General features: G+C 37.3%; 1 protein-coding gene across 1 annotated transcript in view; it reads right to left on the reverse strand.

Moving 5' to 3' along the window:
• The window catches only part of MYCBP2 (MYC binding protein 2), a 382,851-nt gene that overhangs the window by 277,022 nt on the left and 83,114 nt on the right, over positions 1-22,715 (reverse strand). The window contains 2 exon segments of the mRNA XM_016425002.2: positions 404-557; positions 17,347-17,562. Coding sequence (XP_016280488.2) covers positions 404-557; positions 17,347-17,562 — 370 coding nt within the window.

Genomic DNA, 22,715 nt, shown 5'->3' on the forward strand with positions numbered 1-22,715 from the left:
TGTGGATAATTCTTGTCCTTTGGTCTTCTTTCTGTTTCTAAAAATTGTCTTACTCTATCTTCAGACCAATGCTAGCCAAAGTCAGGGAGATGAAATGAAATTTTACATTAATCCCATTTTATTATTGTTAATAGTTTCGGCTTAAAAAAATATTTGCTAAGAAAAGTTTAAATAGTAATGACCAAGACAAGTTTTCTGTATTATATGTAGATATTTATGTTATTTTTATCAACCATTATCACTATAATCAAATATTTTTATATTCAAATTATAGTTCCTAAATAGCACTCAAGTGACAAAAAAAGATCTTTACATTTTCTCTTTATCTCATATTAATCAAAATTTCAGATTATTGTGTATGCTTGGTTAAATAAAGTACTCATCAATAAGTATGAGATCTTACCAAGGACCTCAGGTGGTTCTGACTGGAGGCCTTCTGGCTGTTGACCCTGTAGCACATTAAGCAGAGCTTGCAGACTCCTAAGACACAGGGATGGATGAGAAAACCGTGTCTCTTTGATCAACTCAAAAACTTCACAAAGTCCAACTTCAATGATCTAATTGAGATAAAAATATACATAAGGTACAAAAAGTTACAATAAGCCTGCAAATGAAAATTTTCTTGAACAACTTACTTGGCATAAATGTTTCCTTAGCAAAGAATATCTAAATGTCCAGGCACTGAGACCAATAAAAAGCAGTCATTTAAGTTCAAGACTCAGGAAATCTATCCCTTTTAATGTATGTAGTAAAAGCCACACCAAGAAGCTGCTCACAGTAGTTGTCATGGTTTTCTTACAAAAACTGCATTTGACTATTAAAGAAAATTTGGCCAGTTGTGCCCCAAACCTCAGGCTAGACAGATATGTATACAAACATATGTGTGTCAATGTGTATATACATGTGTATATGTGTTCATACAGTGTGAAAAAATATCTTGGAATCACCTTTGGAAACTATCCCATAACAATTCTTTAATGATGACAGATCATTGTGATTCTACATTTAGAGAATATCCACCTGGATATACCATGGGAATTTAATTTCATTTATTCATTCATCTTTGGGACTTGGATAAATCTACTTCATAGTCTAATATTGAGGACATTTAAGAATAAACTAGAATCATTATTATTTGACAATTTTTATGCCTCCAAAGGTGCATGCCAAACAACAAAATGAATATACATTTACACAGTGATTTAATGTTGAAAAAGCATTTTGTCTTTAAAGTAAATAGTACAGGCATTATATGCCGAATTTACAGATAAAGGAACTAAGGTCCAAAACAGTGGCATGCCATAAGACAACTCAGTGAATAAAGAGCAAAAGTGAGATTTAAGTCTTGGTGTTTTCCTGATTCAGTGTATTTTCCAAACTATCATGCTATATACCAAAGGAGGTCATCACTTTCAAAACTAAATATAGTGGCTCTCAGATGATGGAAAAATACTAATCCTCACTTTAATTTCCTCTATTTTCTGTCTGAAAGTTGCATTCAAACTGTATTACTATAAAGTGCTGTACTATCAAAAAGTTACATTACTAACCAAATGACTGCCCTACCAATTCTACTAATTACAATGATATTCCCAATGATTCTGTGGCAGTTCATCTGAAACCAAATATATGTTCCATAAAAACTGCTCCACAGTCAATTTCTAAGGTCAAAGAACGGTAGATTTAGTAGCCATGACAGTAAACTACAGTTTAATAGTTTCTGACAGTCATGAAAGAGTATTTTTTTAAGAACACCTACTCTCAGTAGACAGGTAGGTGGTATACTAGAGAGCAAGGCCTGGAGTCAAGAAAATCTGTTTTCCCTAAGTTCAAATTTGGCCTCAGATACTTAATTTCCTTATCTGTAAAATGAGCTAGAGAAGGAAACAGCAAACCTCTCTAGGATCGTTCCTAAGAAAATCCCAAAAGGTATCATGAAGAGAGGGAAATGACTGAACAACATTCTCAATTAAAACTCAAAGGAGAAAGATATTTCTAACATCTTTATTTCCTTTAATAATACTATGATTCTACAAACAAATATATTTTCTTTTTGTTTCATTTCTTAGAGGAAACAAGTTCTTCAACTTTATCCTACCTACTATGTAAGGATTCTGTGATATGTCTTAAACTTACTTCTTTGGGGTTTCAACAATCCTTATTAAACTGAATATTCTAGGATTTGGCAGCCAAGAAAATATTCTGCTATTCATATTGTTCACAAATTTTTAGACGTCACTACTTTGCTCATTTAGTACTAATCTTTAATGTTTGTGTTAATATTACTCTAACAATTTCAGTTGTCTTTTGATTTTTTTAATGTTTTTCTTTATGTGCAAGATATATCAAAGATATAAAATTTTCAAGGTGGAAAAGAATTAGTTCTATAAAATTTTTTTGCAACTATTCATTAGTCTTTATTCATTGGGGGTGAGGAGGAGAGATAGGGAGCAGGTGAAGTAATCTTATAGCAGTCTAACTGAAGCTAAACTTCCTTTTGTTCTCCTTCATGAGAGCTTCCTATAGTTCCATTCTGCCACTTGTGATTTCACTGCCAAAAGATGTAAGAGTTTTGCTAACTTAAAGATCTTAATATGCATTCTCTCATCCAGAATTAATCCACTAAATGAGAAACGAACCCACTACCAATTACTAATCCCCTGGCATACATACCTCTTAACAACAACAAAAATTTATCTGCTACTATCCTTTTGTTTCCCATCTCTGACAAATCAAAAAGGATTCTTTCCAGTTCTAGAGTTGGGGAAAAAAAAAGGTTGGCTATAGAATGAGATGCAAAACCCTGCCTAAAGAAACATTTTGGATGTTGCTCATAATAGTGCAAATGGTATATGAAGGTGGCAGTATGGTGTGGTGCTTACGAATGCAAAAACAGCATGACTGGACAAATGATTGGATGGAAGAAGAGCAAGAGTGAAGAACTGAAAATGACACCATGGGCATAAGCTTATGTGATAAGGAAGAAGGTAGAACCTTAATAATAAAATAAAATTTAGGAAGAGAGGAAGTTTAAGGGAAAAGATGAGTTCAGTTTTGAATGTAAGATGTTTATGGGACAGACATCCTGTTCAAGATGTTCAATAAGTTGTTGGAAATGCAAGATGAGGAAAAACAGAGAAAGGTCAGGTATGGATAAGAAGATCTGAGAGTAATCAGTATAAAGATAAAAAAAAATGAGAGCTGATGGGATCAACAAGTGAAATAATATTTAGGAAAGTTGTGGGAAGATCCAGAATCCATTTTTAGAGGTCAATCACAGATAGGAGGTGGGGGGAAACCCTAACTGAGGATTCAGTAAAGAAAACTAAAATGCAATAGTCAAAGAAAGAAAGAGAACTAGGAAAAAGCAGTGTGATGAAAACCTAGGGGAAAAAAGTATAGAGAAGAGTGATAAGCTGTGTCAAAAGCTAGAGAGAAACTTCCGGGTAATCATGACTGCAATCTAGATGCCACACGCTTCCTCACCCCTGGCACCGAATGAAATAGACTACATCAAAGGAGCATAAAAATTACCTTTGGAGGAACAGAAGGATACCCCAGTACTCCACAGAGGCGAAGGTACATGGGGCTTGAAGATTTCCACACTATAATAAGAAGGAGAAAAAGCTTGCACAGAAAAGTGAACTGAGCCGCCCTTCCCCCACCCCACCTCCCCCACCAAACCAGAGTGAGCCACCTGAGTGCTCACCAGGAGTGAGGAACTTCTCTGTCTGGGGGGTTGGGGGGGCACTCCAGGGTCCTTGGGATCTGGGGACTGCCAGGAAAAAACATCTCAGGGCGGTTTCACTGGAGAACCCAACGCTGATTACGGGGGTCAGTGGAGCTGTACTTGGGGCAGCTGCGCAGAACATCTCCTCAGAGCTAAACACCAGGAGCGGACCACGCGCTGATTATCTGAGAGGAGCTGAACACCTGGGCAGTGTGGCTGTGATCAGGGACCCAGCACTCTAAGAAACCTCGGAGGCTGGGAAGAACTAGTCTGAAGCAACCTAAATTCACAGAAAAACCGCCCATATAACCCAGACCCCAGACCAAAAAGGAAAGGGGAATAAAACCACCAAAGGGATGGCTCACATGGCCCAAAATCAAGCCTCCAGGAATAAAGGGAAAAAAGTGACTATTGAAAACTTTTATGGTGGAAGTACCCAAGGAAAAGAGGAGAATGAGGAGGAAATCCAAAAAAAAATCAGAATATGCCTCCCAAAATGGAAACTATCAACAAGCTCTGGAAGATCTCAAACTGGAACTTATCCAAAAGATGGAAACCTGGAAAGAAAAATGGGAGAAAGAGATCAGCAGTCTGACAGATAAGACTGCTCAATTGGAAAAAGAACTCGAAGCATCCAATAGAAGGGCAGACAAAGCTGAAAAGCAAAACCAGTCCCTAACGACCAGAATCAAGGAACTCGAAGAAAGCGAGATGATAAAACAGCAAGATTCAATAAAGCAAACCCAAAAAATTAATGAATTAGAAGAAAACATAAAATATCTCACTGAGAAGGTCACCGATCTCGAAAACAGAGGGAGAAGAGAAAACCTCCGAATTATCGGTCTCCCAGAAAAACCAGAGATAAACAATAAACTCGATATTATTCTACAGGAGATTATAAAAGAAAGTTGCCCACACGTTCTGGAGCAAGGGGGCAAAATAGAAATAGAAAGGATTCATAGAACACCCTCTATACTAAATCCCCAAAAGACAACCCCCAGGAATGTAATTGCCAAATTCAAGAGCTTCCAAGAAAAGGAGAAAATCCTACAAGAAGCCAAGAAGAGGAGCTTCAGATATAAGGGGGCTCCCATAAGGATCACACACGACTTAGCGGCTAACACACTAAGAGACCTCAAAGCATGGAACACAATATTTAGAAAGGCAAGAGAGCTGGGTCTCCAACCAAGAATCAACTACCCAGCAAAACTGACTATATACTTTCAGGGGAAAGTATGGGCATTCAACAAAATAGAAGATTTCCAAGCATTTGCTAAGAAAAGACAAGAGCTCTATGGAAAGTTCAATATCCAAGCACAAAAAGCAAGAGAAACATGAAAAGGTAAATATGAAAGAAAGGGAAAAAGAGATAAATCTTATCTTTTTCTTTGAGTCAAACTCTCTTCTATAAGGACCACATTTACATCAAATTATATATATTAATATGTGGGGAAAATGTTTTGTGTAACTCTCATAAATTGTAGCATCATAAGAGTAGTTAGAAGAAACATGCATAGGGAAAGATTGGGGCATTAAGAAGATTTGGGGAAAGTGGGGGCAAAGAAAGGAAAAGGGAGGGGGGGGACTGTCGATAATACTAAGATTAACTTCAAGAAATAGGGGGGGACTCAATAAAATAATCTTTCCGATATAAAGATACACATGGGAAGGGGAGGGGAAGAACTCTCATATGAGAAGGAGAGGACGAGAGAGTGAAGTGGAATTACTTAAACCTTACTCTCAGTGAAATCAAATCTGAGAGGGTAGAACATCTAGATCCAGTGGGATCCTGAATTCTATCTTATCCATTAGGGCAAGAAAGAAAGGAAAATTAAAGAGGGGGAGGTGGGAGGGAGTATAAAAAGAGAGGGAAGGAGAGGGGGAAGGGGAAGGGAGAATAAAAAGGGAGGGGCTAGAAAGGGAAGCATCTCAAGGGAGGGGACTAGGGGGACTGACCTAAAGTAAATCACTGGTTCAAAAGGAGAAAGCTAAAGAAGAAAGGTCAGAACTAGGGGAAGATATCAAAATGCCAGCGAATCCACAAATGACAATCATAACTTTGAACGTGAATGGGATGAACTCACCCATAAAAAGTAGACAAATAGCAGATTGGATTAGAACCGAAAACCCTACCATATGTTGTCTTCAAGAAACATATATGAGACGGGTTGACACTCACAAGGTTAGAATTAAAGGTTGGAGTAAGACCTTTTGGGCCTCAACTGATAGAAAGAAGGCAGGAGTTGCAATCATAATATCTGACAAAGCCAAAGCACCCCAAAAGGGATAGGGAAGGTAAATATATTCTGTTAAAAGGGAGTATAGACAATGAGGAAATATCGCTAATCAACATGTATGCACCAAATGGTATAGCATCCAAATTTTTAATAGAGAAACTAGGAGAATTGAAGGAGGAAATAGAGAGTAACACCATATTAGTGGGAGACTTCAACCAATCACTATCAAATTTAGATAAATCAAACCAAAAAATAAACAAGAAAGAGGTAAAAGAGGTGAATGAAATCTTAGAAAAATTAGAGTTAATAGACATATGGAGAAAAATAAATAGGGACAAAAAAGAATACACCTTCTTTTCAGCACCACATGGCACATTCACAAAAATAGATCATACACTAGGTCATAGAAAAATGGCACTCAAATGCAGAAAAGCAGAAATAATAACTGCAGCCTTTTCAGATCACAAGGCAATAAAAATATTGATCGGCAAGGGTACATGGAGAGCCAAATCAAAAATTAATTGGAAATTAAATAATATGATACTCCAAAATAGGATAGTTAGAAAAGAAATCATAGAAAAAATTAATAATTTCGTTGAAGAAAATGACAACGGCGAAACATCCTTTCAAACCTTATGGGATGCAGCCAAGGCAGAACTTAGAGGAAAATTCATATCCCTGAGTGCATATATTAACAAATTAGGGAGGACAGAGATCAAGGAATTGGAAATGCAAATCAAAAAAACTTGAGTACGAACAAATTAAAAACCCCCAGAAGAAAACCATACTAGAGATCCTAAAAATTAAGGGAGAAATTAATAAAATCGAAAGTGATAGAACTATTGAGCTAATAAACAAGACTAGAAGCTGGTACTTTGAAAAAACAGACAAAATAGACAAAGTACTGGTTAATCTAATTAAAAAAGGAAAGAAGAAAGGCAAATTAACAGCATCAAGGATGAAAAGGGGAATCTCACCTCCAATGAAGAGAAAATTAAGGCAATCATTAAAAACTACTTTGCCCAACTATATGGCAATAAATATACCAATCTAGGTGATATGGATGAATATTTACAAAAATATAAATTGCCTAGACTAACAGAAGAAGAAATAGTTTTCTTAAATAATCCCATATCAGAAAAAGAAATCCAACAGGCCATCAAAGAACTTCCTAAGAAAAAATCCCCAGGGCCTGATGGATTCACCAGTGAATTCCATCAAACATTCAGAGAACAGTTAATCCCAATACTATACTATACAAACTATTTGACATAATAAGCAAAGAGGGAGTTCTACCAAACTCGTTTTATGACACAAACATGGTACTAATTCCAAAGCCAGGCAGGTCAAAAACAGAGAAAGAAAACTATAGACCAATCTCCCTAATGAATATAGATGCAAAAATCTTAAATAGGATACTAGCAAAAAGACTCCAGGCAAGTGATCAGAAGGGTCATCCACCATGATCAAGTAGCAATTATACCAGGGATGCAGGGCTAGTTCAACATTAGGAAAACTATCCACATAATTGGCCACATCAACAAGCAAACCAATAAGAACCACATGATTATCTCAATAGATGCAGAAAAAGCCTTTGATAAAATACAACACCCATTCCTACTAAAAACACTAGAAAGCATAGGAATAGAAGGGTCATTCCTAAAAATAATAAACAGCATATATCTAAAACCATCAAATAATATCATCTGCAATGGGGATAAACTAAATCCATTCCCATTAAGATCAGGAGTGAAACAAGGATGCCCATTATCACCTCTATTATTTGACATTGTATTAGAAACACTAGCAGTAGCAATCAGAGAAGAAAAAGAAATTGAAGGCATTAAAATAGGCAAGGAGGACACCAAATTATCGCTCTTTGCAGATGACATGATGGTCTACTTAAAGAATCCTAGAGATTCAACCAAAAAGCTAATCGAAATAATCAACAACTTTAGCAAAGTTGCAGGATACAAAATAAACCCACATAAGTCATCAGCATTTCTATATAATTCCAACACAGCTCAGCAGCAAGAACTAGAAAGAGAAATTCTATTCAAAATTACCTTAGACAAAATAAAATACTTAGGAATCTATCTCCCAAGAAAAACACAGGATCTATATGAACACAACTACAAAACACTTTCCACACAACTAAAACTAGACTTGAACAATTGGAAGAACATTAACTGCTCATGGGTAGGACGAGTCAATATAATAAAAATAACCATCCTACCCAAACTCATCTACCTATTTAGTGCCATACCCATGGAACTCCCAAAAATTTTTTTTTTACTGACTTAGAAAAAACCATAACAAAGTTCATTTGGAAGAACAAAAGATCAAGGATATCCAGGGAAATAATGAAAAAAAATACAAAGGAAGGGGGTCTTGCAGTCCCAGATCTCAGACTATATTATAAAGCAGCGGTCATCAAAACAATTTGGTACTGGCTAAGAGACAGAAAGGAGGATCAGTGGAATAGACTGGGGGCAAGCGACCTCAGCAAGACAGTATATGACAAACCCCAAAATCCCAGCTTTTGGGACAAAAATCCAGTATTTCATAAAAACTGCTTGGAAAATTGGAGGACAGTGTGGGAAAGATTAGGTTTAAATCAACACCTCACCCTACACCAAGATAAATTCAAAATGGGTGAATGACTTGAACATAAAGAAGGAAACTATAAGAAAATTAGGCGAACACAGAATAGTATACATGTCAGACCTTTGGGAAGGGAAAGACTTCAAAACCAAGCAAGAATTAGAAAGAGTTACAAAATGCAAAATAAATAATCTGGATTACATCAAATTAAAAAGTTTTTGTACAAACAAAACCAATGTAACCAAAATCAGAAGGGTAGCAACAAATTGGGAAACAATCTTCATAAAAACCTCTGACAAAGGTTTAATTACTCAAATTTATAAAGAACTAAATCAATTGTACAAAAAATCAAGCCATTCTCCAAATGACAAATGGTAAAGGGACATGAACAGGCAGTTCGCAGCCAAAGAAATCAAAACTATTAATAAGCACATGAAAAAGTGCTCTACATCTCTTATAATCAGAGAGATGCAAATCAAAACAACTCTGAGGTATCACCTCACACCTAGCAGATTGGCTAACATGACAGCTATGGAAAGTAATGAATGCTGGAGGGAATGTGGCAAAGTGGGGACATTAATTCATTCCTGGTGGAGTTGTGAATTGATCCAACCATTCTGGAGTGCAATTTGGAACTATGCCCAAAGGGTGATAAAAGAATGTCTGCCCTTTGATCCAGCTATAGCACTGCTGGGTTTGTACCCCAAAGAGATAATAAGGAAAAAGACATGTACAAGAATATTCATAGCTGCACTCTTTGTGGTGGCCAAAAATTGGAAAACGAGGGGATGCCCGTCAATTGGGGAATAGCTGAATAAATTGTGGTATATGTTGGTGATGGAATACTATTGTGCTAAAAGGAATAATAAAGTAGAGGAATTCCATGGAGACTCGAACAACCTCCAGGAAGTGATGCAGAGCGAAAGGAGCAGAACCAAAAAAACATTGTACACAGAGACTGATACATTGTGGTACAATCGAAGGTGATGGACTTCTTCTCCATTAGTATCAATGCAATGTCCCTGAACAATCTGCAGGGATCTAAAAAATACTACCCACAAGCAGAGGATAAACTGTGGGAGTAAAAACACAGATGAAAAGCAACTGCTTGACTACAGGGTTGGAGGGGATAAGACTGAGGAGAGACTAAATGAACACTCTAATGCAAATTCCAACAACAGGGAAATGGGTTCGAGTCAAGAACACATGTGATAACCAGTGGAATCGTGCGTCGGCTATGGGAGAGGGAAAGGTGGGGGGGAGGGGAGGAAAAGAAAATGATCTTTGTTTCCAGTGAATAATGTATGGAAAGGACCAAATAAAATAATGTTTAAAAATTAAAAAAAAAAAGCTAGAGAGAAGTCAAGAAGAATTGAGAAAAGGTAATTCATTTTGAGAATTAAGAGTTCATTGGTAACTTTGGAGACAACCGGTTTTTTTTTTTAAGATTTCTTTTTATTATTTAGAATTTGTTTTTATGGTTATATGATTCATGACCCCAACCCCACCCACCCCTTTTCTCCTCCCCCCTCCCAAATTGGACAAGCAGTTCCACTGGGTTATAAATGTATCCTTGTTCAAAACCTATTTCCATGTCATTCATATTTGCAGTAAAGCAGTTCTTTAACATCAAAAGCCTAATCACATCCCTATCGCACTACATGGTCAATCATATATTTTTCTAATGCATTTCTGGTTCCAGAGTTCTTTCTCTGGATGTGGATAGCATTCTTTCTCCTAAGTTCCTCTGGACTGGGAGACAACAGTTTTAATTGAATGACATTAGTTTTTAGAAGACACATTTATAAGTTAAGAAGAGGTAAAGAGGCAAAGGCACTCAATGCAAATCTTCCCAGATAATTCAATGCCTCAAAACCTCAACAGTCAATACGAGGTTTGATATGTTTTTCTATTCCTTTCTATTTCCTTCTTTTGTCAAGAAGATCTATAACTACAGTTAAATAATAATGCTGTTTTTGTTTCTCCCTCCACTGGTCCAGATGCAAATGATTTCCTGCACCATCTTTTCTATCCCACCACCCTTTGATTCACATATTTTTCTCCCATAGATATAATCTTCTTAATATTCAATACTATACTAATGCCCCCATTTTTCTATTCTGTTTCCTCCCATAAATCCACTCTTTCTACAGCTATATTTTACTCATAACCCTAACAATCTCAGCAGTACCCACCAGGTTACCTTTGATACCTTGTAGTAAGATATTCAGTTCACTTTAATACCTTTACTAGGTGCACTTGTGTACAGACAGCTGGGGCCAAAAAGGTCATATTACTGTATATTTTCTTGGATTTTGTCTCCTGTGAATTACTTCTCTTTTTGGCTGACCAGCTATGCTGATGTGGCAGGTATATGTAAACAGTTTTCTTCCTCTCCTATTTTTAGCCTCCTTGATCACATCTCTAAGACTTCAGGGAAAATACATATTTTACCAGCCTTTACTAATAAATTCCACAAGCCAATTATTTCCAAACTTTAAGTAATCTGTGGTCCAGAAATCCAAATCCTATTCTCAGATATCATCTTCTGAATCAACTTTCAACTACAGAATTTATTCCCAAATGAATCACTAAGAGTCTGTCAACCAATCTCAGGAATCTCAATCATATTCCAATCCTAAGGGAATTTTAATCAGTTTGGAAATCCTGAACTAACTGGTGACACACTGAAAACTTACCTAGGCCACTACATCTAACAGGCTCCAATTTATTTTTTTTCCCATTTGAATTAGTTTATTTAGTCAATTTATAACATTATTCCTTGGTTAAAATAATCACATTATTTCCCTTCCTCCCCTACACGCCACTCTTCACGTAGCCAACGCCCAATTTCATTGGGTATTACTTGTGTCCTTGATCAGAACCCATTTCCATGTTGTTGTTTACACTAGGATGTTCATTTAGAGTCTACATCCCCGTCATATCCCTTTGACCCATGTGATCAAGTAGTTCTTTTTCTTCGGTGTTTTTACTCCCACAGTGTTTCCACTGAATGTGGATAGTGGTTTTTCTCATAGATTTCTCCAAGTTGTTCAGGGTCACTGCATTGCCACTAATGGAGAAGTCCATTACATTCAATTGTACCACAGTGTATTAGTCTCTGTGTACAATGTTCTCCTGGTTCTGCTCCTTTCGCTCTGCATCACTTCCTGGAGGTTGTTCCAGTACCCATGGAATTCCTCCAGCTCATGATTCTTTTTAGCATAATAGTATTCCATCACCAACAGATACCACAATTTGTTCAGCCATTCCCCAATTGAAGGGCATCCCCTCATTTTCCAATTTTTTGTAACAGGTTCCAATTTAGAGCATCTATATAAAATTCATGTGAATTTCAATCCAGCAAACCATTCCTGCCATCTTGCCATCACCTCTACCATTGCTTTGGCCTCCTTCCCTCTCCTCTTCTCTACTTTATCCCTCTTGTTCTGGCACTTGAGACCAACTGACTACCTCTGATTCTGCTCACCATACCTGTGACTCCCTAGACTAACATTGCTTTCTTTGGTCACCTCTTTATAAGTGTACCATATATGTCATCTCATCTTGCTGGAATGTAAGCTCCCTGTGGGCAAGGAAAATCAAACTTTGTATTTTTATCTACCATTTAGTGCATAGTAAATAGCTAGTAAATGCTTTTTCATTCATGTATTTATACATTCACTCATTCATTCAAGAGATGACAGCAGAATTCTGTAATGCTTATGTCAGAATGACAAATGGTGACTTTAGTACCCTTAACAAAGAATAACCAACCATTGCCACTCTTCTATCTCTTCTGCCTTGATTACTCTGGCCTTTCTTCTGGAATCTGTGGGGTAATAACATTTTTGCTTGAAATGGGAAGAAGAGAGGGAAGGAGAAGGGAAAGGAAAGAAAAGGAAGGCAAGCATTATTAAGCACCTACTATGTGCCAGGTCCTATGCTAAGTGCTTTCCAAATATTATTTTACTTTATCCTCACAACAACCCTGGGAGGTTGGCATGATTATTATTTATTTTATAGTTAAGGAAACTGAGGAAGGTAGAGATTAAGAGACTTGCCCAAAACTAAATAGCTAATTAAGTGTCTGTGGCCATATTAGTACCCACAAGTCTTCCCATCTCCAGACCCTGCAATGTGCCCCCCAGTTGCCTCACAAGAAACTGATTCTTCCAAGGTTGTCCTTCAACCTGCCCACTCTCAAGGGTAAGAGTTTCTAACCTGGAGTCCACAAATTTTTTGCATTTTGCACAAATAAAATGCATTTTATTTCAAGTATTTAAAAGCAATATTCTGAGGAGTATATAGACTTTATAGTATTATCAAACAGGTCCACAAAACAAAAAAAAAAAAGATTTTAAAAAGAGTCAGACTTTTTTTTCAATTGTTTTTGATTGTTTTCAACTTTTCATGGCTCATTTGGGCTTTTCTTGACAATGACTGAAGTAGGGGCAGCCAGGTGGCTTAGCAGATAGAAAGCCAAGCCTGGAAATGGGAGGTTCTGAGTTCAAACTTGACTTCAGACACTGTCTAACTGTGTGGCCCTGGTGTGAATTTTAAAAGTCTCCATCTTGGTCTAGCACCCAAAAATTGTGCACACCCACACTACACGGGCATGCGCTAGTCAATGACAAATCAGAAATAACTAACTGCCCACCTGGGCTGTCCTAAGCCAAGCTAGAGCCAACCATTGGATTTGTGAGACACAGGAAGTGAGGTAGGGAACAGCCTCTGGAATTCGCTCACTTCCTGTGGAGAGAGCTAGAGGAGTTGGTGTTAGGAGCTTGGAGAGGGAGGACGCCCGCAGACTGCTTTCCTTCAGATTGCTTTCCTTCAGATCGGTCACGTGAGTTAAGGACTGATTCTTTCCACCTGGGCCTTTGGGCCTAAAACTCCCTCTGCCTTGGTCAGAGGTTGAGTAGCCCCTTTCCCTTTTCTCTTCTCTCCTTCTCTCCCTCTCCTTTCTCTACTTCCAGTGTGATTAAACCTCCATAAACTCCATTCTGACTTGAGTGTTTCATTTTAGGAATTTCATAAGTAAATTCCTTGGCGGCCATTGTTCAATATTACATAAATCCTGTAGCCACAATTTTAGCCATTACAATATTATAACCTCTCCCAGAAGCCTAAAATTTCTAACATTACACTGGTCACTTAACCCCTAAGCCTTACCACTTTTCTGCCCTGGAATATATACTTAGTAACAATTCTAAGACAGAAGGTAAAGATTAAAGGGGGGGGGGGGAAGATACTGGAGTGGTTTGGCAATTCCTTCTTCAATTTATTTTACAGATGAGGAAACTTAAAGCAAACAAGGCTAAGTAACTTGCCCAGGATTGCACCACTAGTAATTGTTTTGAACTCAAGAAGAAGAATCTGATTCTAGGGCTGCCACTCTATCCACTGTACTACCTTGTTTCCTCTCAACATTTTCAGTAACATCAAATATTAAATGGGCTCATCTTATCTTCCATCCTCATGACTGAGGTTATCATTATGGTGTGCTCTCTGCTGAAGTACTTCTATTCTATTGGAAACTTAATTCTTGCTAAATTTAAGTAAAGAAATGTTACTACACCCCTTTCACCTTATCTAGACAAGAAATTAATTCATACTTTTTTGTGTCCATAGTTATCATATGTCATTGGTAGAAATGGAAGCAATAGTGTATTTGCAGTTCCTGGGTTCGCCACACTTAATGGAAATCAGATCCTCAGACTTCTACTCATGATTACCTCTCACATATCCAGAACAAATCAAGTTACATGGAATAGTTGTTCTACCTTGGAAGTTACAGTTTAAAACCAGACATTAAGAACCTGAAATTAAGAAACTACAGTACTTCCAAATAAGGGTGGAAACTTAGAAAAGTGTTAAATGGAATAGAAATCACTTGATCCAACTGCCTTATTTCTTGGATAAGAAAATGAGGCCGGAAGGTATTTGAAAACTAAGCTCAAATGGTTATTAGCGACAAAACTAGGACTTGATCTCTAATTATCTAAATATGGTGTGTTTTTCACCTTTCCATATTGTCTATAAATACATAAAAACTATAAAGGAATTGGTGATGTTTAGCCTGGAAAAGGGTTACTCATTAGGTCCCCAATCCTACCCACTGAAAGATTAGCTAAAAGCAATTACTTTCATGCCTCTGTCCCTCAAAACATTCACAGACAAAATCCACTGGATTCAAAGATTCTCCAGTTCAAATGAAAATTCAACAAGGATCTAAACATTTTCTCTGACATTTACTAGTTATATAATCCTTGCCAAGTCAGTTAATCTCTTATAGTTTTTGCTTTCTCATTTTAAAATAGGAATAATAATAATGTATAAAATGGAATAAAATAATACTCTCAGAACTGTAAAGGTTAAAATTATGGTTGAGACTGAATGTAATAATTATTTTGGTCACCAAGGATTTTATTTATAAAATCCTAAATGAAACACCCAAGTAAGCTAGAAATTTTATGGTGATTTAATTGATAGTGGAGAAGATTAAGGAGAAGGAATAAGGAAAGGAGTAGGTTTTCTCCCCACCACCACCCCCCACCCTCCACCCCCATCTAGCATCAGGCGGGAAGATTAGGAGATAAGGTTTTGGAGTGTGAAGGAGGAAAAAGTCAGCCTGAACTCCAAAAAGAAAGGGCTAAGCAAAGATGCCTGAACCTGAAACAGCTCCAGGGCAAAGTCAGTGCCAAACCCAGACAAAATAATTGCCACCATTCCAAGATGTCAGAACGCCTAGCACGCTGCCAGCCAGATTCGCCTCTCCAGGAAAAGAGGAAGAGAGAGGAAGTGATGTGCCTTATATAGAAAGTTTTACATCACTTTCCTTCGTCTTATCTATACCAATAATAGCTTAACTTGACTTAGGACAGCCCAGGGGTCTGTCCGCTTTTTCTGCACATGTCTGTTGAAGGCCATTTCCTCAGATAATTAAATCTTGAGTTTGGTGCAGACCTTCCTAATCTTGTTAAACTAAGGAGGGTGGAGAAATACAGGGTTCCCAAGACCTGATTCTGTTAGTCCAAGAATCTCTATTGTTATTGATCAGGAAATAGCTAAATCAGATCTTCTAAAGTACAGTCTGATTAGGGTGGAATAGTTTTAAAATTCACAGGACTAATGGAAAGATAAATGGGATAATATATAGGAATCACTTTGTAGAACAAGTGCTATATGAATATAATTAATTTTCAATTTTCCTTAAAGGATTTGTTCCTGGCTTTAGAGTTCCTTTAAAAGTAGTCCTTGAGTATTTAATAGGCCTGTCCTATTCCAAATTTCCTATTCCAAAATTCCCAGTTTGCACCTGATTGGCTATACTGTATACAAGTCTTTATTCCGTTCATTTAAATTGCACTTTAACTTCTCAAAGATAGTATTTTCTTTCATTCCTTTGGTTTCACCAGCTAAACATAATGGATGAGGTTTCACTGGATGGTAAATATTGGGGATGAGCAAACAGATTGGTATATTTCCCTCTCCCTTAACTGCTTGTATTTTTAATTTATTTTTTCAACCACAGATGTATAATTCAAAAAGCTTCCAATCTTCCTGTGGGTTACTGGCTTTATAACTATCTTTCAATTTTGGTAAGTTAATTTTTGTAAAGCTTAATATATATGATGAATTTCTTTGGTTTATGTTTCTCCAAGAGAATACAGAATTTAATTGTGTTCTTATTCTCAAATAGTAGCTCAGCCACAGATAAAATGGTCAAGTCACTTAGCCACAGCTACTCAGTAATCAAGTCATTTTTCCTCAGTTTTATCAACAGCAAAATGGGGATAATAACGGCAACTAACTAGCAGGATTGTTGTCAGGATCAAATGAGATATTATTTGTAAAAGTGCTGAGCACAGTGCCTGGCTCACAGTATGTACTCTAGAAGTACTTGTTCCCTCCTGAGTTTCCCTGGTACTGTAAAATTTACCAGCATTCTTCCAGTCTACCAGGCTCAGAACCCTGCTCTCATCCTCCACTCTTTGCATCCCTTGCCACACAATCAATTAGCTGCCAGATTTTTTAGTTTCTCTTAACTTCTCTTGCATGTATCATCCCATTTTCTCCACTCACTCAGCCATTACCTAAGTTCAGATCCCAAACCTCTTACTTTGACTGCTGGAAGAACCTTTTAATGGATCTCTCTACCCTGAATCTGTTCAAATCTATCACCTTCCAAAATGACTTTCCAAAAACATCTAATTATGTCATTTCCTTGCTCAATAAACTTGAATGGCTCCTAAATACCCCCAGGATCAAAAATAAAGTCTTTCATTTGGTATGGCAGATCCTTCATAAGCTAGCCCCTCCCTATCTTATTAATCTTATTGAATGTTACCAGTGGTATTCCATACCACAAAAAAGATTAAGCATGGTTTATGGTTAGAGTCACCATTTCCAAAATACTTCCAATATTTGCATGTCTACTACATTGCATTACATTTTGCTGATTGTTTTACTCAAAGTGTAATAACATACATATTTAATTTCTATGTAACAGTCATCTGTCTTCCCTGTTTATTCCCAGGGACCCAGCCCTTTATATGGTCTATTCTATTAAAAGTACTAAAGCTACCAGAAATTACATAAGGAATTACAGAAGTAAGTTCTAAGGAAAATAATTTCCTATAGGTTACTGATATGTCTTATCCAAGGTCACATCAAGTATATAGGTGAAAGTCAACATTACTGAAATGAAATAAATTCATATATATCATGGTAAATAAAGAGGATTTCTGAAGGGTGGCCAAGATTGCTTACTTTAGGAAGCTTGACAGGTGGCTCTCTGGACTCTTCTTCTTCGTCACTGTCGGAGTCACCACTCTGCACAGAACTCTTTGATGCAGCTGCCAAAGATGTTTCCTTCTTCTGCCACTCCAGGACACAATGGCGTACATTGCAATAAACATTGAAAGCAGAGGGATTGCTATGCAGCTTGATATCTGGTATGATGACTGTATTCTCCAAGTTTTCAGACTGCAATATAAAAGAACATATTTCAATTTTTACAAATGACTTCTTTTCCACTGCCATAAAAACAATATTTAAACTGTTAGCTCGCTAAATAGCACAGTACCTCTAAGATGAAATTTGGTAGAACCAGCATGAAGTAGGATAGTGGTCTTAAACTTAAAAATGAAACCTTCCAACTGCACACAGACTCAGAAAACCAAAAATTAACATTATGTATGTTGTACTGTATTTTTATTTATTATTTAGCCACAGAGGCAAATTGGACACAAGGCTACTGTAGGAGATAAAATGCTACTCTAGAATCACAAAGACTTGACTTCAAGTCCTCCCTCTGACACAGACTAAATAGGTGAGTCTATATAGTCATTTGGCCTCTTAAGTGTCCCAAATAATTCTCTAATACCCCAAGCTTTAGGTACCAAAGTATGCTGGCAGAGTATTATCTCACACAAGAGAAACCAGAAACTCAGTAGACAGGTAGCTGCATAAATTTTATATGGTAGATTTTAGAAAAGTGTTTTTTTTTTCTTTCAGAGATAATGTTGCATTTCTTGCTAAAAAAAAAAAATACAAGCAAATGAACAATTTAAAATATGTCTATAATAGGGCCCTTAAGTGGCTCAGTAGAGAGCCAGGTCTAGAGGAAGGAGGTCTTGGATTCAAATCTGACCTCAAGACATTTCCTGGCTGGGTGATCCTGGGCAACTGAGTACTTGTTGTTGCCACTCTTCTCCCTTGGAACCAATACTAAATACTGATTCTAAGAAAGAAGGTAAGGGTTTTAAAGGAGAAAAATAAAAAAAATATGTCTATAATGTGACATTAAACATCTGTTTTGAGCATGTTTTACCTCATGAACATGCTAACTAGTTATCATATGATCTATTAATATCAGAATATCTTTAAGCACAATGTGTGTTTCCTTCAAGGATTATAGCAACTGAAATATGGCAACAGAATGAAAAAGATAAGAGATGAATTAAAAATAAAGGCCAAGAATCAAGGGTGTTATGGGATATGTGTATGTGGGCACACATGTACATCTATAACCAAAGCATGTCTATGACTTTCTGCTAACTCAGGTGGTCTGACCTTTGTTATGACAGATACATACAAGTCTATTATGAGACCTGTATTTAAAGTATTTCTAGGCTGGAAAGACCTATTGGAGTTTGGTGGAGATAGACATGTATCCGTAGGAATAGAAAAAAAGACGGAAATCCAGAGGTATAAGAAAGAAAAAAGCAGAGAGTATTAGAGACAAATGATATAGAACTAGAAAAAGACACAGAAAGAAGGATCAATTCTGAATGAGGCAGAAAGAATATTTTATGTTCAACATTTTAGAAATCATAGAATCACACATTTTTAGAGATAGAAAGAGCCTTAATGATGATAGATGCTGAGCACTTTGTTTCACAGATGAGGTGGCTAATGCCCAGAGAAGTTAGCAACATGCCTAATGTCACAGTGTATAGGAGGAAAAAAGATCAAAAACAAGATTTCCTGGCTTCCAGTCCATAAAGACATTGGTCTTTGTATATCACCAGTCCTGAGCTCTCATTTGTTGTTCCCTTAAATGAGAAGTAGAATACCAGAAAGAGAAAGTGAAAAAAGATGATGATAAAAGTAGATAAAAACTCTCAAAAAGTGAATGACAAGATGGCAATGTGAACTTGTCACAAGTCTTCAAAATTGGCAGATAACCCATTTTTTTAAACTTCCCTAAAAATCTCTAAAACATGATAGCCATTCAATGAATATATGAAATAACAAAAATATTCCCTATTATCAGAGCTCAAGTAAGGACAACAGTTGTTAATCTTTTTTTAACACCAGAAGGACAAGAATATAAGAATGTCTCAAAGGATCTAACTATGTGAAAGAATGCAGCACTTTTTAAAAATTCATAAATAAAATAAAGATAGGATGATCAAAGTTTTTACTTCAAAGTAAAATTATAATATTTGTATCAACTGATGTCTTATATTGTGGGAAATTGCACAAAAAGGGTTTGGAATGTTGGAGAGAGGATTGATTGACAAAGGGAGTTGGGGGTGGGGAGAGGAGACTTGGAGAGTGATAGTGGCTCTCGAGGATTCTTTCCAGTCCCCACACAAGAAAAATGAAAAAGCACTAAGTACTGAGAAAGATACAAGTAGGAAACACCTAAAGCACTCTTGTTTTTGCAAGCCTGGAAAAGATGTATGGGGAAAAGATATCTTGCTATAAAATATATGGGTACATGTCAGTAGATTAGGTTATTCTGAAGGTCAGCCTATTTTCAGTGTATGGAGATGCACAGAGCACCATTTAATATTCATAGAAAGTCACACTACAGGTGCTTAGTTTATTGCCTGATACTAGCAAAATGCTTTATTATGCTAATGAAAAAGTCAATTGGACTACCATGATTATTTCACAGAACAGGACTGCCTCCATAAAATAAACTAGATAAATGCCACAATGTCAAGTCAGGATGCTGACAAAATTGGGAAAGAGGAGGAGACAAGGAGAGCCTTAGTGGGTTTTCCTTCAGTAGCAGTCTTAAAATATTATCATAATCACTCTTATTCACAATATATCATGTTTGGCCATGCCCTTAGAGACAGTTAGGTGACAGTGGATACAGCACTGAACTTGGAGACAGATTTGAGAGATAGATTTGAATTTAAATCCTGGCTCATAAACTTAGTACCTATATAACCCTGAGCAAGTTAATAAACATTTGTGTCAGTTTCCTCATCTGTAAACCAGGAATAACAAAAATCAGAGGAATTGTCTCTCAATATTGTAATGAGGGAGGACTTCTGGGTCAAGATGGCTACTGAGTAGGAGCAGAGCTCTTCTACTCCTCTCCACCCATTGAGAAAGAGTGCCTCAAAACAACAAAACCAAAATCAAACGAGCTAAGGAGTTCCACAGTAGGGCACAGCACAGAAAGTAGGCAAAGTTAGGATATCTCCATGCTAAAAGGGGGTGAAATTTCCCCTACCAAGGGGCGAACTCACCACCCCTCCCCCACGTCACCTACCTTTCCAGAGTCCAAGACAGCACGGAACAAACTTCTAAGTTCTAGGAGGGAGGCTGGCTGAGGTAAACAGACTTACCTCTAAGAGAAATTAGACTCAGAACACTGGGAGGCTGAGGAAACATGGAGATAGGGGGTTTCGGAGCTTGGGGAGAGGGGGTGTCTCACAGCAAAAAAAACCACTGAGAACCGAATAAAGCCCTCCAGCTAAAACCTCTCCAGTGCTCAATACAGAGACTTGCATACACTCCACACCCAGACTTCTGCAAGGCAATCTTTAAGTTCTTAAGGGCTGGATCTGCCTCTAAGAGCAGCTGGACACTGCTGAGAACTGGGGGGAAAACATCCTCAGGGCAACAACCACTCCAGAGCCCAATACAAAGTTCACCCACATTCCTCACTTAAACATCTGACCAGGAAGGAACAAAGCAATGGCCACCAACTCCCAGGAACTAAAATCAACCAATACCAAAAACAAAAACAAAAAAGAAACAAATGTTGATCCTTGATAATTTTTATGCAGAAAAAACGCAGACTAAAGAAAAGACAGCAGAAGATGACCAACAATTAAACACACCCAAACCTTGGCGGGGGGGGGGGGGGGAGGAGAATGGAAATTGCTAACAAGTTCTTAAAGACTTTAAATCTGAGACTGTCAGAAAAATGGAAGGGATGTGACAAGAAAAATGGGAAATAGTCCAAAAAGAAAATAGCAGTTTAAAAGACAGAATCTCTCACTTGGAAAGTGAAGCCCAGAAATCAAATGAAATAATAAGCAATTTGAAGACAAGAAATGATCTGCTAGAATCCATGAAAAGCAGGATAGATCAAATTGAAAAAGAAAGATAGATCAAACTGAAAAAGAAAATCAAAATATCTTAGCTGAAAACCAGTCATTAAAACCTAGAATTGGGCAAGTAGAAGCCAATGATCTCACAACACAGCAAGAATTAATAAAGCAAAGCCAAAAAAAATGACAGATTAGAAGGCCACACAAAATATCTCACTGAGAGGGTGGTTGACCTTGAAAACAGATCTTGGAGAGACACTTTGAGAATCAGAGGCCTACCTGAAAACCTGGGGGGAAAAAAAAACAGAAACATTGATACCATACTACAAGGAATTATCCAAGAAAACTGCCTGAGGTTCTACAACAAGAGGACAAAATAGACATTGAAAGAGTCCATAAATCACACTCTATATTAAATCCTCAAAAGACAACCCCCAGGAATGTAATTGCCAAATTCAAGAACTTCCAAGCTAAGGAAAAAATATTATAAGAAGCCAGAAAGAAACAATTCAGATATCAAGGGGCACCAATCAGGATTACACTGAATCTGACAGCCTCCATGCTAAGAGGCCGGAGGGCTTGGAATACGGCATTCAGAAAGGCAAGAAAATTGGGTCTACAACCAAGTATTATCTACCCACCTACTATATACATCCCAGGGAAATATGGGCATTTAACAAAATAGAAGATTTCCAAATATTTGCAAAGAAAAGACCTGAACTAAACAAAAAATTTGACATCAAAATTCAAAAAACATGAGAAACATGAAAGGTAAATAAGAAAGAAGGAGTCTTATATTTTTTTGTTCTCTAAGGTCTTCAAATGAGGCCAAATTGTCTATATTCCTATATGGAAAAATGTTATTTGTAACTCTCAAAAATTGTATTTACTATTACAGTAATTAGAAGAATTATCCATAGGTAGAGATTGGGGTACTAAGTAGTTTAAAATCATATATCCAACCATAGCACTGCTGGGTTTGTACCCCAAAGAGATAATAAGGAAAAAGACTTGTACAAGAATATTCATAGACTTCCGGTTAAGATGGCGGCTTAGAGAAAGCTGAAGTTCAGATCTCCGGAAAACCCTTCCCGACCGATCTCAAACTAGAAGCTCCTAAGGCGCCGAAATTCAAAACGATCAACAGCACAGACCCTGGGAACCCTCCTCCTGGACCTGGACCCGGTTCAAAAGGTACGGCTCCCCTTAAAAGCCAGAACCCGAGATCCCTCGGACCTCAGGGGTAGGAGCGCAGAGTCCAAGGCTCCCGGAAGCGGCAGCCGCGCCGGGCTCAGAGAGCAGGGTCTGAGGAACAACAACCCTCAGGGTCTTCTA

Source organism: Monodelphis domestica, chromosome 8, assembly GCF_027887165.1.
Source record: "Monodelphis domestica isolate mMonDom1 chromosome 8, mMonDom1.pri, whole genome shotgun sequence".
NCBI lineage: Eukaryota > Metazoa > Chordata > Mammalia > Didelphimorphia > Didelphidae > Monodelphis > Monodelphis domestica.